The sequence below is a fragment of the Struthio camelus genome, chromosome 1 (assembly GCF_040807025.1).
Source record: "Struthio camelus isolate bStrCam1 chromosome 1, bStrCam1.hap1, whole genome shotgun sequence".
Lineage (NCBI taxonomy): Eukaryota > Metazoa > Chordata > Aves > Struthioniformes > Struthionidae > Struthio > Struthio camelus.
This window is the reverse complement of record NC_090942.1, coordinates 15,966,499-15,984,735: the sequence shown is the minus strand read 5'-3', so window position 1 is coordinate 15,984,735 and position 18,237 is coordinate 15,966,499. Positions and strand designations below refer to the sequence as shown.

At 38.0% G+C, this 18,237-nt stretch overlaps 1 protein-coding gene across 3 annotated transcripts in view; it reads right to left on the bottom strand.

Annotated features, from left to right (window-relative positions):
- Window positions 1-3,205: 3,205 nt before the first annotated feature.
- The window catches only part of PIK3CG (phosphatidylinositol-4,5-bisphosphate 3-kinase catalytic subunit gamma), a 33,600-nt gene continuing 18,568 nt past the window's right edge, over window positions 3,206-18,237 (bottom strand). For 2 of the 3 annotated variants that reach the window (XM_068930315.1, XM_009665963.2), the window contains exons 6-11: window positions 18,056-18,202; window positions 17,229-17,319; window positions 12,877-13,007; window positions 12,142-12,253; window positions 10,013-10,170; window positions 3,206-5,347 (exon numbers count right to left, since the gene is read on the bottom strand). In XM_068930315.1, the coding sequence (XP_068786416.1) occupies window positions 5,066-5,347; window positions 10,013-10,170; window positions 12,142-12,253; window positions 12,877-13,007; window positions 17,229-17,319; window positions 18,056-18,202 (921 nt within the window). In that variant the 3' untranslated portion in view covers window positions 3,206-5,065. Of the gene's footprint in view, window positions 5,348-7,213; window positions 7,291-10,012; window positions 10,171-12,141; window positions 12,254-12,876; window positions 13,008-17,228; window positions 17,320-18,055; window positions 18,203-18,237 lie in introns of all 3 variants that reach the window. The other variant, XM_068930331.1, reaches the window with a different exon arrangement.

The window sequence follows — 18,237 nt, the reverse complement described above, 5'->3', positions numbered from 1 at the left end:
CATATTTAGCTAATTAACATCCCGCCCAGAATGCAAGGATTGCAGCTGTGGCATGAAGAATGGCCTGTCTTTGCACGCGGCATCATTATGAATCTAGAGGACCCTGCCTAGAGTGTTTTGATCCTCGGTGAACATCCAGCCCGCTTTATACTTACTGCGCTCACTGGGTATTTTTCTATCTAGGCAGTCAGAATTACTGTTTTATAAGGTTTGGAAAATACATCATATTCTGTGGGAAAGAAAGAGGTTTGTAAAACAGACACTGTTGTGAACTTCATCAAAATGAAGGATAACTTTGGCTGGAGGGACAGCATTTCCTGAAGAGACCTGTTTATCTCCCTGTGATTCTCCTGTGGGGAGACATCTGACAGATGATGCCATCCTGCATCAGCACCAGAGTCTATCCAGTCCGGTATCCTGTCTCCAACAGAGGCTAGCTTCAAATGCTTCAGAGAAAAATGCATTTCCATCATGATGGGAAATAACATGCCCACATGATGAGTTTAATGCCAGTCCCAGACTCTTGCTGGTTGATTCGGGGGTGGAAGCACAAGACTGACTGTTCCTTTATAATTTTTTTTATTATAGACAATTTGACTGTAAATACTTTTAGTAAAATTCAGCTCTGGCTGAAAGCCACTGTCGTAAAAGCACACTGTGACACCAGATTTCTCAGGTTACTAAACCAGAATAGCCTCTCCTAACATTTTGCAGAATAATTGGTTTAGTCTAGATAAAGCAAGATATATTCAAAGGCAAAGGAGGATCCGGTACAAAATCTGAGCTGTAATATTGAACTATTCGGCCCTACGGGCCATTTACACATTTCTCATTGCTTTTTTTCTCCTTTCAGGTATCTTGCCTGGTTGTTCTTCATCACATTAGGTTTTACCCTCTTTCTTTGCATGTCTATTCACAACTACTGTTTATCTTTTTAAGAAATGCCACTTTCTACAGCTGAAATATTTTCCCATTTGCCTCTTCACACACTTACTGTCAGATTATCAGTAAACTCTTTAAGACCATAGACGCTACGGCTGTGCGAGTGTGACCAGCATTTGCAAACTCCTAATGCAGGGCACGAGAGATTGCACTAAGAGTGGGATGTACTTGTACTTACTAGATAGCACTTGTGCCAAATGCGGGTCTCTTTTGTTATCTAAAATTAACTGGCATGTCTTTCTGGCACTGTGTTGGTTCTGTTTCCAAAGTGACCGCTGCTTCTTTTACCTCCCCAGGAGAGCACCTGGGAAACACCACGTCTTTTTTGGAATACTTTTCCTCAGTACTCCGTTTGTCTTTCCCAGGCCTGTGGAATGACACTACTACCTGCGCTCTCCAAAACGTGTAACCCCCCTTCCCAGCGTTTCCTATCAGGTGCACGCTTGCTCACTGACAACAGGCATACGCCAACCTTTCTCTGGATGGGTAAAAGAGACTCACTGGTGCTAGGTTGCTTTCAGAATCTTTTTTGCATTCTTTATTGTACAAAAGCAATGAAAAAAACCATGTCCTTCTGATTGCCTCTGTATTGTAACAGAACTAGTCACCAGTGCTTCTTTCCTCTAATGACTAGGACATATACTGTAAGCTCACATGGTTATAACCATGTCACTTATATCCTTTGATTAGTTCTTGTTATTAATGGGTATCTCCAGACAAATTGCATCCTCTTCTGTAGCACAAATCTTATATCTGTAGACCTGCAAAAAAGTTTTAAAATATATTAGTACTTTTTTTGGCCCATTCTGCCTCCAAACTGTGGGCAGGAACTTCTTCCTGTGGACTTCTGCCCAGGGGAATAGCTGACTTCAGAAGTGTTATTTCCAGCATACATTGTACAAGTTGCAACTAGAAGATTCATGAAAGCACACTGGTGTTTTTCAGATACGTACATGTCACTGGGATACTCTAAGGGCCCACTGCACCCTGTAGAAATGCTGGTACCCTAGACTTTCATTTAAGCGATTTCTTATGCTGTGAGACTACTTTACACACAAACACAGTAAGAAACTCCACAGCACAGTTCCCAGCTATAAATCTGGGACTACTCGGGTGGATCTGCAAAACACTACCAATAGACCATAAAAATGGTTTATCATGAAAAATACCCTGAAACACTGACAGCTTCATTCATGTTTTTCTTTCATCTGTTGTTCGTGTCTGCGTTCTGTATCACTGTTCACATTTTAATGGAAATTCTGCTAAATAAGTTCAATTAGGCTAAATATTCTGCTAACAATAAGATTGAACACCTCTAACAAGTCCAACCAGTGTATGCAGCAGAGATATAAATATAATAATGTGGCACACCTCATCTCCCTTCCAACTTTTCTTCCTGTCCTGGAACATAATTAGGCTGGAGCTATGGGAACACATTCATTACTAACCAACATCCTTTATGATCTTGCTGAAGCCAAAGTATACGTTAAGTCGCAACCAAGTCTGAGGCGCTTACTCTAAGAATAGGTTCCAATTTCCACTGTTAGTTGCAGTAATCATGTAAACTGAGACTATTAAGACAATCTAATACATCTTAAAGAAAAAAATAGTCCTGACAAATAATTAAAAAATATTCAAAAAATAAACTTAGGGATAACAGGAGGAAAAGACGTTAAGACCTACTCAAAACTTTAGTAATTGGGTCTCTCTGCATGCTATATGAGAGCCTGTGAAAAATGTGTTCAATGACTAATTTACATTTCCTGTTGTATAGCCATTACGGAAAGGCTAGAACATTGTGAATGCCTGGTGCATTTAGAGTTTGTTTGTGCACCGGGATCAAACTCTGCATGACACTAGGCTCAAACTCAGGAAACTGTGGTTCAACTCCCTGCTCTGCAAGAAGCAGTTGACCCACAGTTACAGCTTTCAAGACCTTGGGTACGTGACCGCCACGCCACGGAGCAAAGCCTGTATTCTGCACACTTCCTCCTGATACCAACAGCTGCAAGAATGTGGACTGGAAAAGGACGATGGGTACCCGTGCTCAAACTCCAGTGTGCTCCAGCCACCATCTCACCTGGAAAGCAGCTCCATTTTATTCATTAAACACAAACAAAATGCTCCTATAAAGCGGCAGTGTTCTTTGCACGCTTTACAGCTGTAACAATGGGAGTTCTACAACTACAGACTCTTAAAATTTAAGCTATATCATTAATTCTAGGGAGTTATTAATATGGAACTAAAACAATTCCTCTGAGTGGGACTTTGAATATAATTCTTTAATGAGATTATATAGTCTCTGAATAACTAGGTAAAAAAAATATTTCATGTATTTTGGGGAAAATTGCTTATTCATGAATGATAATCAAATGTACAGAACTGGTCAATTTATTTCAGACCTACAAAACACGCATCTAAAAATATCATTTTACAGACAATATTCACCATTTAGTTTATGTTTTAGTATGATCTTAAGCCTATCTTGCACAAAATTACATAACCAAACAACAAAATATTCAACATTTTACATTTTTAGACTTCCTTATCTAAGTCTAACAATATACATCAAAATGTTGTTGTGCACAGTAACCGATTAAACATCTACATTTCAAAAAAGGACTGGATGTATCTCATCACTGAGACATCAATTACAGTACATCTATTAAAAATCCTTCAAAAATACGCTCAGTAGTAACAATGGTAGCAGTAGTTAAAATCTTAACCGTTCTGTGAAATGATCGAAACAATGATAACAGAATTAAAAAGTTCAGTTAATCATTTAAATGTAATGTAAAACCCATGTAAAACTATAATGAAAGAAGAAATTACACGGGCACAAGTGCAAAAAAGCAATACTGTAAGCTATCATCTTTCTTTGGTAAAAATCAATTAGCAGGAAGTATACCATAATAATTGAAGTCCAAAACTAATTCGTGCTATATATTTTTTTCCTTTCTCTACCATAGGCAGAGTTGATGATTTGCAGGTATCCTACAGTAGAGAAGAAGGTAAAATTCTACTTAACATTGCCCATTTTTTTTCCTCTAAGTTTAAATATTGAAACTAAAAATAATGATTCTTTTTCTTTCATAAATAGCTTTTCAGTAGTATAGTCTCTTAAAGAATTTAAAAATAAATAGCAAAATATACACAATTTCAAAGATTACATTTAATTCCTGATAGGTATATCCTGAAAATGCATCACCAAAGAATAAATAATCTTTGGGTTTCTCGAATATTTGGTAAAACGTCAATTACTCTTTTATAAGGAGTTTTCTCTAAGGAAACAGGAAGTACCATTGCTTTTTCTACAAAGCTTTTACTCTACAGGTGGAATTGCAGTAACTTGACGGTAAGAATATAACCTGCAATATAATATGGGTGTTCCCCATTAAAAAGTACAGTATAAAACTTTCAAAATTAAACCTTAAGAATTTGAGGTTTAAACCTGAGGAACTTCCAGGTAACTATGAAGTTCTGCTGGAGAGACAGTCATACGTAGTTGCACATGTCAGGAGGATACAAAAAAGGTAACATAATTTCTTCTAGCAGTGGCGTGAGAGCTGTTTTCTGCTGACAACATTATTAAAAATCAGAAAGAACAAAGTGTTAAGGAAGGGACAAAAAGAGAAGGATGTGTGCTACTTGAGAGTAAGCCCTCCTGAAAAAGAAAACAAATTTCCTATGGGGATTTCAATGTGACCATGGATTTTAAATAGACTCTTCTCCACTTGAAGGGCTTGACCCTCATGAACGAATAAGACAATGAATCTCTATTTCAGCTTGGAGGTTATCATCTTACCCAAGCTCCTCCTTCATATCGATCTAAAATTATTACTAAAGAAAAAAGAAAACTGCAGGCCACATCAGCAAAGCAACTAGTTAACAGAATCCAGCGATTTTCAGTGTCATTAGACATCTAAAAAAAAACAAAAACAATCTTAACTGCAGGAAGATCTTCTGGAGGGGCAAGCAAAATTTCTTGCCTTTTTAGAAGATCCGTTTCAGCTGCCAGCAAAGTAAAGGCAATTTTGACAGCTCATTTATTAGGAATGCATAAATAATAACATATACAGTCACTAAATCCCTATTCACACCTACAGTTAATTTACACAAAACGTTAAGCGGAATGCTTTTCTACTCCTTGTTTGATTCCAAGCACAAGATGCAAAAACCAGTTAAATTGCACAGTCCAGCCCTTATCTCTGCAAACCTCTATCTGATCAAGAAAATGCTTTTTAGCATCTTCTTCACTCTTCCCAACTGTCAGTGCATCCCGAATATATTCAATATCTTCTTTGCTGGTTAATTGGGGCATTCCAGTCATCAGCATCATGGAGAACAGGATGATCAGCAAATTCGTGTGATGTCGAAGAGCTAAATAAGCCTTCACACATACGTCCTGTAAGAGAGGAATATTTGTGTTAGTTGATGACGTGAAATGAAAGGGATTGTTTCAGGAAGTTCATATAGGTATGAACTACTCTCACTAACCAACCACATGAAATAACTAACAGACGTCAGAGAGAGGAAGATCCAACAGAACTGTTCATTTGAGCAGAAACATTAAGCCGACTTCTGCATCCATTGCTCGTTATGACTCCATTCATTAACATACCTTGGGGCATGAAGTACCATTTTGGTGTACAAACTAAAGGCTCTTTTTAATAATATCATATGAATTATTAAAGCATAAAACCTTGGCTTCACAAAAATTTAAAATGAGCTTCCCCGTCACAGAACCTCTTTCTGTGACAGTTAAAGAGACAGTGTTAATTCGTCGTCTTCCTTTACAATCGGTATATTCCAATTTGAAGACACTGGGCTAGCACGTGACACTGAAAAGAACAGCACCTCCGGGGACTATTTCTTCATTTTCTCTCTCTTTCTCTGTCTATAAACTTTGCAGAGGTGATAGCTTGTTTAAGGGAGAAGAAATGTTATCCAGTTCTATTTTTAAGGCATGCTGCCTTGCTATGTACGACTGCTATGTTTAGGTACTGTCATTCTGGATTCAATGGATTACTGTTTTTGTTATTTCTTTATCACTTCCATTTATAAGCAACTTGTGCTTAACAACATAAACTTTAGAAGAATGAAATTTCTACAGCTTGAAAAAACCTATGATGCCTTTTAAAAGATCATTTAATGGTGACTAATACATAAACTGAAATCATTATTTAGTGTATTAAATTTGTTAGCCATTTGCTTTTAGAAATAGCATTTTAAGGGAAACAACATAATGAAGAAATGAATTAGAATGTTAAACTGGGCCTGTAATGCAGTAATGTAAACAGATGAAAAATATTTCCAAGAAAGTTGTTGCAATTAAAACCAAAACTAAGCAAATGTTGACTTTCACCCAATTAAATACTCAGATTAAGCTTTCGAAACATTTAAGTGAATTCATTTAAAAATTCTTAAGAAATGCAAACTATTTTATATAAAATTCTGCCAAATCTCATTAGCACTGCACAGCTACGTTTATTTTTGACGAGCTGTGTAGTACTTTTCTTCCTAAGTAACAGTAAGAATTGCAAGAATAATCTTAACATCTATCACTGTTCACATCAGCAATATCAGGACAATGAACCCGATAAGTTAGGGAGATATTACAGAAGCAAGATGATATGTTGAAAATCTGTCTGCAAGGTTTCTTTCTCCACCCTCCTGTTGTCTGGGCCCTTATATCTTTCACTCTTAAGTTTCCAAATAAATCCTGTCCCAAAATAAGATCACACTTAAAAAAAAATCCCATGCCAGTTTAGCTCTGGCAAAGCAGAAGAGGAATTGCAATGGTCAAAGCACAACTTACAATAGCAAAAACCTTCATCTTTTCACAGGGATTACTTTCTCTCCGTAACACCAGAGAAAAATAAATTCTGCTATGTATATCAACTTCAAACAGCAAAATCTTGTCACAAAAGTTAGTGTGTGTTTTGTTCCTCTTGCAAGAGATGAAAGCTCTTTATAGTTATATCAAAGAGGCTTTTACATTTCTCTATGGATGATGCATCTCACTGCTGCTGGTGTCTGAGACAGAAGAACAATTATGCAAGAAACTGGCATCTCTGCATCTCCAAGGCAGTCTAAGGACTCAAAAGATTTTAAAAATCTGCATCTACTTGTTACAGTTATTTATTCACGCAGGTAGAGAACAGAATTTTGAATTAATGCCTTCCAAGAAAACTCATTTTATACTTCTGAGAGAGGCAGAGAGAACCAAAAGCAATCCATACATACGTGCCAAAGGTATGCAGATATTTACCATGGGATTAAGAAGCAAACTGCTAACTAATCCAGGGTCACAAGCAAAATGGGGGGAGCTGAGAACTCTAAATCCTCCTGTCCAATAGACAACAGAAAATAATTGCTTATTTTGAGATCCTGAAACAGTCATAAGTACTAGTCTCCTAAAGGTTAGGCATTTTTATAACAGCAACTCTTCAAGTTCACTTACGTAGGCCATCTCTTCCCAATACAGTATACTACAAAAAGTATTTTTCAAAGAGGAGTTGTACACCCTTCTTTCCGCCACCTTTCTCTGAGAATCACATACGCGGGCTTTTGCAAACAAATGGTACAACCACAAGAAATTATTTGATTAGGAACTGAAAATACAGATCTCTGTATTATCAAGTCAGCAGAGTAAAGTAATGAAAAACTAATGAATTAAATAGAAATGAATTCAAAATTCAATGGAAACACTAGCAAAGAAAAATTTGGGTTAACTAATAATAACTAGGTGTACAAAGCTCAAAAGACTAAGAAGATGTAAGATGAGACTCTCTGAAGGGTTTCTACAAATGAGAAGTAAAAACGTTGCCTGTATATACCAGTAGAAGAGTTGCAGGGAATCCAACCAAAGGCTTGAAAGAAAACGTCATCACATTTGACACTTTAAACAAGAGAAACTACTAAGGCAGCTGTAAAATTCACTGATGGGACACAAGAATACTTGTCCTCTCAGATTAAGTCATGCTCCACTTAAATAATTTTTTTGCAATTAGGACAGAGGGCCATCAAATATTGCTTTCTATTAAATATTTCTGTAATGTCATTAATAGCCTTTGGCATCTGAGTTTCATTAAACCATCACAAGGAAAACAAACAAAAAGGGAAGCAAAATTCAAACTAAGAGCTAACAGAAATGAACTTTATTGCTAGTTTAAGAACAGTTGCCATGCCACTGACAGTTTTAAAAATTCACTAATGTTGCAAAGTTACCTGTGTAGCTAATTTCCTATGACACACATGCAATAGGATTTACCACATCTGTATAGACTGTATCCAACAGGTGACAAAGAAATAAAACCAAACAAAACCGTAGGTTTTTTAAGAAAGTAAAAACGCCAAGCATGTAAAAACAGAGGATTCCTCTAAAAGACAATATATTTTAACATAGCTGAAGTAAGAGATGCTCTTAAAAATCAATGATGAATAAATGACGAAACTTTTCCATTAACACTTGAATGAGTCAGCAGACACAATGACTGAAACCCTCATTACTAGGACACATGATAAAATTAGCCAATTGAAAAGTAAAACTTATTTTGCTTTTTTTTGAACTCCAACCATATAAATAAAACATTTTTTTTACAGCAAAATACATGATGCATATCTTGCTCAGTGTTATTACTTTAATTGTATGGATGCATTTTAACTTTCTTTTTATTGGCCTCTGAGACAGCCTTTTAATGTACTGTCAGAATAGCAGCTTATAAACAGTACCTACTGCACCAGAACTGTACATGAACTTAATTTTCCTCAGTCATTATTACTGCTATCTGGACCAGGTTACACACCATGGCCATGGCTCGAAAAAGTAAAGCACGTTATCACTTTCTATGTGGTTAATAACACACTACTGGAAATGATACTTGCTCTGTCACGCCATTCCTAAAATGTCTGTATGAGTGGGATGGAGGCAGCAATCACTTTGGGAATTTATACGCGTGATAAAGTTTTGTATTCAGTCAATTCCAGGAGTAACTGCTCTGTTATGAAGGTAGAGCTTATTGGAGAGAGGCTAAGACCAAGATCACCTCCTACTGCTTTTGCTGTTTGGCCTATGAAGTAAAGGTTAGATAGTCTCCAAAATTCTTGATGGTCTGTTTATACTAACGCAACATTACCTCACTGAAGACATTAGAAGTTACTAGTCTTCCAATTCTCTGTTAGCATACTTTCGTATTTTCAGCTATTTTCTGCTTCCAGACCAGAAGTCTTCTATGAAATGACATAACGGTGTAGTTTCGGTGTTTCAGCCTCCCACTTGTACATGGCTTGCAGCAGCAACAACAGCCATCCTGCTTGCACATGGTACAGCTTACAGGCTTCTTTAAGAACAGGGGGTCAGCATTCCTCTCTTGCTCAGCAAAAAAACACCTTGCTTTTGAACTGTTTGAGGTGCAAACCCCCTTCACATTAGCATTATGATAAAGCTGGTCCTTGTGCAAAATAAAGACTCAAAATAAAGATGCAAATAGCAGCTATTTTTGAGGGGCTCACTTTCAAGTAGAAATTACAGTAGAACAGATTTTTAACCTCATTCTTCTCCTTCCGAGGATAAGTCCATCCGCATCACAAAACCCAAATCTGACACAGCAGGATAACTGCAAATTTCTATGCAGGTGCAGTAGGCTGAGTCCCAGAAAAAGAGGGCAGGATCAGGAGAGAACACCACTGCCATAGTCACGTGAGGAACGCCTAGCGCCTGCTCATACTACGCAGATGACTCTGGTCAACTTCCCAGGTACTCAAGCCCTCTATAAAGTATTTTTCAATTGAAAGAAGAAACTAAGAAAGGACTGTCCATCTGATCTGCTGCTAGCTGAAGCTTTTTGAAGCGGTTTTGTGGATGTCTGAATTCCAGTTCCCATAATGTTATAGATAATTTTTGCTCTTAGCTGGGCCTAAAATATCTCAGAATTCCATTATGATTCAGTGAAATTCTATTAACATAATCCCCAGGAGCCTAGACCTTTGAAGACTAAGGCACTAATGTTCATCGCAGAGGGTAAAAACACTGCTTAATTGATTTACAGCTAAAATATTAACTCTTTACCTGAAATTTATGGAAATGGAGACTTGTCTTCTTTCCAGAAGTCCCCATGACAAACAGAAAATCTGGAGTCAGCACAAACGGAACTCTTTCCTTATTAATTCCAAGGAAGCTTTTATAATTCCCAAGAATATGTCCAAAATCAATATGAAAAAGGTTACCTTGATAAAGTGGAAGAGAAGTCAAGGTTAGGCTGAAATAAAGTAAACTCGCAGTAACACTTATTTGTATTCACAGTTCTACCAACAAACTCTATATATGGTTTTTGACATATGCGCTCAGGCTTTAATTTAGCAGAAAAGGCTAATTGTTTTTTTTACATATATAATTCTGTTATCTTGGTAAAGTAATTTTTTATTTATTTCTGTCAGCCTTTAACAAGCTGGCAGAACCGCTGTGTTTTCTAAACATACACAAACAACTTTTCAAAAATCAAGCAGGTAAAGCTTGGGCATCCGATCCGTAACAACACAAATCCCAGCACATTAGTACATGGAAAAACGTGGACTACGTTACAAACTCCCGTGGGATTCTGGCACTATCCTGCTCCTTGGCTCAGGTCAGTCACTAGAACATGCTTTTTTTTTCCACAGATCTGTATTACCGATTTCTAAACCGTCCTGTACGTGCAGAAGTCTGCACTGTCACCCTTTGGATAACCTGGAGAGTGTAGTACAGCATTAAGTCCCAGGAAAGGGACAAAAAAATCCCATTTTAAGGATCACTACATTTACAGGAATGGAATGCCTTGTTGCTCTTCAAATTACTTTCATCCTTACATCTTGTCTGCCAATGAAAGTAGTAAAGAGTATCTTTACTTAAAAACACACATTTGTAATAATGGAAAATGTATAGTAAAAGATAAAACGTCAAATGATACAAGCTTATACTTAACAGCAATTCTTAGATGAAACATCCTTAAATGTTCAGCATTTCAGCCAGTTTCTGAGTCCTCACAACCTACCCCAGAGCTAATACAACCTGCTGGAGTTGCACCTTTCTTTCTTCTGTTGTTCAAGATAGCTCCTGTTGAAGACAAGCATGGCTAACCTGCTCCTGCTCACGACAGAATGACCTTTCTTTTTCTCTCTCCCTTCTTACTGACCTGGCCCTCATTCTCTGCAGAAGGGCTCTGACATTATACGATGTCGTATGTATAGTACTATATCCAGTGACGTTGAAATTAAATCTTTTTTTTTTTTTCCCTTCTTTTCCTCAAGGAATTCTGGTGAGCTTTTGTATTGCAGTCTTCAATTAGCTCATTTCTGCCTTCAGGCTACTTTCCTGTCTCCAGCCTTCCAAGGACAACTGGTGAGACTTTTAACTATCATATGATTAATATTAAATACACAGTCTTCTAACTAAGCCCAAAAGTATTTTCTGTCTCTTAGCATTATGTAAAGACTAATTACAAAGTATCAAGATCAAGAAACTGGAAGTGAGTATCTTAGACTAAATAAAACCGCGCATGTACTGCTCGTTTTCGGTCCGTTCTGGGGAATCCACAGAAGAACAAAATAAGGAATAAAACAATGTGCAACCAAGCACGTTATTCCCAAAGTTTGTAATAAGAAAAAAAAAAAAAGATTCTTTCAGAAGGTTTTGCACCATCCCACAGACTTTATTAGCAAAACACTACACTTTTAGAATTTTCTATATGGGTATATAAAACACTAATGTTCCTTGGAAGTGAAAACATTCCAATAACATCTAACTCCTGACATCAGAGAAGTCCAGCGAACACAGTCAGAGCCACATCCATACTCCAGTCAGGTGAATAGCTGTCACTAGGTCTGGCTTTTACCTTTTTTGGCTTTTAGATCTTATATCTAAGGGCAAAAATAAGTTTTACATTCCACATGACTTAATTTGTAACAAACTCACCCTTAGAAAAGAATCACCTTATTAATGATAAATATCTAGAGCCTATCTGAAGGCCAAAAGGGGTGACAGTAGGTTTCAATGCCACAGGACGACTTGAACTTCTAAGTAAGGCCGACAGAATTAGATCGTGTCCCTTCATTCATTGTTAAATTCATTATTTAGTAAATTAAAACGTATACCTAGTGAAGTATAGCCAGCTCCCACTTGTTCTATGTAATTCTTAAAAAGAGAAAGAAGAAAAAACTCACCCGTTTCTGTAATCATAATGTTGTCATTGTGTCTGTCTCCTATTCCAAGTACAAAGGTTGCCACACAGTAACCAGCGCAAGAATAAACAAATCTTTCCACAGCTGCCTGAAACTAAAACAAAAAAACAAACAAAAAAACCCTTAGGGATGTTAAATGCTTCAGTGCTAAAAGCTAACACGCCTTCAGTCACTCTCACAGTCATATGCCCTTTTGTCGATATGTAGCAATCAAAAGTTAGACAACTCTCTTATATAATACACTGGCACAAGAGAGATTAAGATTGCTACCCCACATCACACTTGATATGCTGCAACAGCAGGCTCTATCCTTTAACATCGATAAAGAAAGCATACAGTTATCCACACTTTTATGAGAAAAAAAAAAAACAGGAAGAAAGCTTTAGTAGCAAAGAAGTTGTGGGTACCCAAGCCTGCACTTACATCCTCTACACCACGCTGCCTTTCAGCGTTCCTAGATGTCCTTCAATCTGCTCCCCATGTATCACTGGTGAATACCACTGACAAAGGAGTCATTTTTAAAGCAGCTTGCTACTCAGGAGCCTGACTGCTAGCTGGATGCAGAAGGCTCTTTGACAGAAACTCACAGCTGGGTACAGGGGAAAAGAATGGGTTTTTCAAACTCCCCTAAGTAACTCAAACACAACCTTATGGGCTCTGTGCTCCTAAATCACCTGGGTGCATTTGAAAATCCTACATGAAATTCAAACAACTCACCTTTTCTTCAATCACACATCTTTCCTTCAGCCACTGGTTTAGTATTTCGTCCTTAAATGCACCAGTGTTGCCAACTGTGCTCTGCTGAATTTTGGCAATCGTCGTAGCATCTTTCACAATTTCAATCATTCCTACAGAAAACAAGGGAGAAACAACAATTTCTATTAAATTTATATTAAAGCATTTCAAAAATATGCAAAATTATATTTTAAACAGTGTTTTTTAAACCAACTGCACAATTTCACCGGTTGTGAGCAGATATTTATTTTGCAAGCAACAGCGGTTTGTGTTCATTCCCAGTTGAAGCCAGCCAGAGTTCACAACTAACGTGGCAATCCTGAACTCTTCCCTGAGAATGTAAAACCTTCTAAAATGAAAAGAATCACACGATGAGGTGGGACCTGCCGTAGGAGGCTTCTTCCGAGTACAGGAACTAGCTCTCCTGTCCCGATCCCTTGCACGAGTCCAGGTACCATTCACATTTCCAGCAGCTTCTCTCCAACTTCATAAATCTGGTGGCTGAGCCTGAGGAGCTGAAGAGAAGCTGCAGCATTACAACACCCTAGCAACACACGTGTTGCCAGAGCTGTGGCAGAGGAGCAGAGCTGGAGGTACACAGTGAGGTGTACCAACGGGGTTATTGGCAGAAAGCTCAAACTTTTGGGACCTAGAGGGTCGGTAAGAGTCAGTACGAACACACTATTCTTCATCAGGAGGGAAATGCAATCAAATAACCAGCCTGTCCCCACTGGTTGAGGGAGGTGAACAGTGGGCAACTGTAAAATTCCCTAACCTGAACAGATCCTTACAAAGGCAGGTCAGCACCTCACAGCAACGTGGTGCAGAAACAAGGACTCAAACTGTTCATGCTAACGAGGCATGTGATGAAGAAGCAGCTGGAGAAAGAAAGCAGAAAGAGGCTGTAACACAACTCTCCTCTGCAGACAGACTAGCAAATGCAGACTGCCCTTGTGCTGGGCATGCCTCTTCCAAGGGAAGGTCAGTTTTTAGCTGAATTGATTTGGAACTGGAAATATGAGGTTTTCTTTCTCAGGATTAAGTTCAACAGGGTCTTCTAGTAAAAGCCTGGGTTCAGTCCTAGCTCAAAGGAAAGCAAGCAAGCAAAAACATCCCTTCTTCTTAAAAGGGATTCAAACCAGTTTCTGATTTGGATTTGACTCCCTGCCTGAAACTGATGAATTTCTACCTATTCACATTCTTGCCCTTTTGCATTTACTCTATTTTCTGCAATGTTTCCAGTATCGGAAAGGCAAAGTAGTGATCTTGTCTTGGCCTCCACCTACAGCCAAATTCTCCCCTTGAAGTAGAGAATTTTTCCTGTCTTGAAAGTGACGAGGTTTTGTTTATAATAAAATTAGTGTGGAAATATGACTGCCAAACAAGAACAACAACAAACTGAAAAGCTCTGCATTATGGTCTGTGCTTGTCAGGCTGCTGTTTTCCTCCACAGAGCAAATTCCAGATCGTATTCCAGCTATTAAAAGCACTTTCCTTGCCTGTGCTCATGAATCTCCCCCTACTGGCCAAGAGCTTCTCAATTCCAGGGGAGTGGAGTTATTGCAGGAGGCATCTTCTGCTTCTCTTTGCATTTAAAGTCCTTCCAACATAGCTATGTTCATTAGCAGCGTGAAGAATCAATAGATTTTAAAGCAGACGTTAACAAAAACCCCGTACTGTTCATTCTCCAATGCAGTGCCAGAAGAGTGGCACGAATGTGCCAAAGGAGTGCTACAAAACCTATACAAAATGTTGTACAGCTTATTTTGCCCTGGAAAATACTTTAACGCTATCATGGTAAAAAGTTATTTGCTGGAAGGAACAGCTATACTAGCTCTACTGAAAAACCCTTCCAAATGCCTCTCAGTAGGTATGGTTAGTCCTAGAGAAGGCTTCAATAACTGCAACAGAGGATCTCAGCCGGGCTGAATTCAATGGGGAAGAAGCGCAGCAGCAAAGGCACTATGCAAAGTGTTACTGGAGATCTGTGGTACTAAAGCTGGTGATTTTAACATCATGTGCCAGCTTGAACTTTTAAAATTTGGCAGCCGATACCATGCACTAAGCAGTGGTAATCACCTCATAGAGCCAGGAACATACGGTCATGTCAGAGGGAGCAAAAATAGGGCACAATTTTTTATCCACGATACATGGAAGAGAAGAATTATTCCTGCTGAGGTCTATTTGGCAGCAGCAGTGGAGAGTACAGATGTTTCCAAAGTCGCAGGCTGCACTGAATATAAATGTCTTCAACAGACTGGGAAAGATCTGCACAGGAGGGGATGCCAGCCAGGTACCGGGAAATCTGCAAGACACGTGGCCATCTCCCCATGCTCAGTGTGGAATCGGGTAGTGTCCTTGCGTCACTATACTGGCTCAGAAACTGCACCAAATTTCATGGGAAATATGAAGTGGGAAGGAAGAACAAGCCTGGAAGAGGACCACAAAAGAATACTGTGGAAGAACGTTTGCGTGCCACTACTCTTTGGTTTTGCTCCAAACAAGGATAGGCTCTACATCAAAGGGTCCCCCGTTGCGTATTACTAATTAAGACTGCAGGTATTCTCAGCAAACTGAACAGCAACCCTTATGTGATTAACCATGCCCCTTCTATGGTGCTGAGGGGAAGCTTAATTCTTAAATCTCCCACATGCATACAGGAAAATAAACAATTATTTCCTTGAAATAAAAGAATGGGGAGTCTTATTAAGAATTCATGAAAGAATAATGAAGCCCGTAAGTTGAATTTAAGAATATTATAATCATCTTCCTCCATTATTTCAATGTTTTAGACAGCTTTAAGATGATTTCTACAAAATTAAATTAAATCCTAGAATCTCTCTAAAAGCTTAGGTCGGTTATAATATACCTAAAGGAGAGGTAAGCCACTCCCCCCCAGCTCTCTATATTTACAGTTAAAGTGCAATTAGTATTTTCAGACATCATGTTCTGTCTCCCTTATTATTAGAATTTTGTAACTATTACTATTTAATTTGAAAGCACTTACATCAGGAAAAAGAAAACTCTTTTGTGTCATACTATGAAGCGTTTCATCAGTGAATCTGGGTTTTCTGCATTGCTGAGAAATTCTGAAGCCAAAATCATGGATAATAAAAATTTTATGTGGCAATGTATTTTAGAGAGAAAGTGCATTACAGAGATATTTATATATTTATATATATACATGAGAGTTCTGAATTTTACTGGGACTCGGTTCATTGTTCTTCTATACATAAAGCCAAATACATTGCAGATAACAGAGAGAACTAAAGAACTGGTGATAATGGGAGATACGTGGTAGTATTTATTTTAATCATTATTTTATCAATCCATGCAGTTACTATCATATTGCCTGCTGCACAAATGACAGAAGTTAAACTTGCTCATTTTTACACATGTTCAAGCTCTGGGTAAATTGCAGATCTGTACTTGCAAACCTGTCTTACTGAGGTTTGCTCACTGGTTTATAGGAGCCAAATCATTTTTTCAGCACCATAGCTTAATTTGCAGGGGAGGGGGGGGGGCATTTTTGTAAAACAAGGAGGCTTTCCTCCAGCCAGTTGTTCAAGGACTGGTCAGTATAACTGACTCCACAGTCAATTCTGCATTCTCTAGATACTAGGAAACTGGGATAACGTGGATACAATGTGAATGTGCTAGGGTGCATAATATATGCAAACCCAACCTAGAAGAATCAGTTTGGAGCCATCAGGACGTATGAACTGTGTATCAGTTTGGCTTTTCTGGATCTTCCAGACCCGATCAGGTTGCTCTACACACCATCACACAGTTCTACAGGAAGCTTTTTAAGCAACTCCTTGGTGTCTCTCATCATGAAAAATTGATCATTTGTGCTGCAGGAACTATGCCCACTGAGGAACACTGCCCGCACATCTGTTGAGTGCTGCAGTTACTTCTAGGTAGTTTTGGCAGTAGGGGTATGAAGTTCTGGTCAGAAAAAAACATAGTGTTTTGCTATTTTAACCCTTTTTTCTATTTTATTCTTATCAACACACTAAAATATATTTTGAATAAGTCATTTGCTTTCACCACATTTTCATACTAAATGTTGTAACTAAAGGGAAATTTATAGCAGGATCCAAACAGTTGGTCTCGCACAGGAATCACTGTCAGTTTATTTGGTCTAACAGTGAGAGGATACCCATCAGAAAGGCAGACACCGCTGCCAAGACACTGCTGAAGACTGCTCACCAAAGGCTTGAGAAATGACTGTTTATCTCACGACCACAGTCTATACTATAAAAGTTATCCTATACACAACTTCTGTAACTACAGTATTCAAGTTTTTAATCACATTAAGTGTGATCTCATACCTATTTTGTTCCCAGTAGAAATACAACCATACGGTAACAAACAAAGGTCCAAAGATTCTGCTTCCCAAATAGATTCCATTATTCGAAGAATCTAATTGTAAAAACAAAACACGTACACTTTAAGTTATTTCAAGTTGCTTGCGCGCTAATTATTATTCACACAAATAACCCTACCCAGACTTCTGAGATGAGGCTAAGCTTACTGGTCTATTTTGCAGGTTAAGAAAAAAAAACACAGAAAGGGTGCAGCCACTCAGGACTATCAGTTAGAGAACCAGGGTTTATATTTCCGAATCTGTCCTGTGTCCAGGCAATCTCTTCTTTAAAAATATCTTGTATGATTTCTACATGAGCAGAGATTCAACACGTTAGCAGGTACATCCAACGTTTTTCCACAAATAAACCCAAAGGGCTACCCAAACTACTTTGGGCAATCAGTGAAATATTACCAGAGCGATGCTACTTACCACTTTGTTTTTATTTTGTAACTTCATCCAATACACGAATAAATAAGAAAAATCATTCATCAAAAAAGCAGGCTATCTCGAGCTATATAACAGATTCTTTCTCTAGACCACCAAAGCGTGAATATGGCAGGAGAGGACAGGGTAAAAGTAATACAAAATACTGTAATATAGAAAAGAAAATCCAGTTTTGATGTCAGGCTCTGTCATACACAATTTAACAGGTAAAAGACAATCCCATATTTTATGTGGGCACAACAAGGATAATGTACACACACTTCTGAAAAGTAAAAATATTTTTAAATTAAAATTCGTTTATATTATTCATTTTAGACATTCAATACAGCATTTTATCTATCCTACCTGTAAAATAAGCATGTCCTGTCGGAGGTCATCTCCATGTTTGAAGATAATGCCTATGGTTTCATTTGACAGAGCTGTGGCATCTGCACATTTAAATTCAAGCCAGAGAGGCTTCTTCTTGGATGCCATTACTTTGCATTTTTCTATCTGTGAAAGATAAAACTTATTGCTAGGCGTTATAC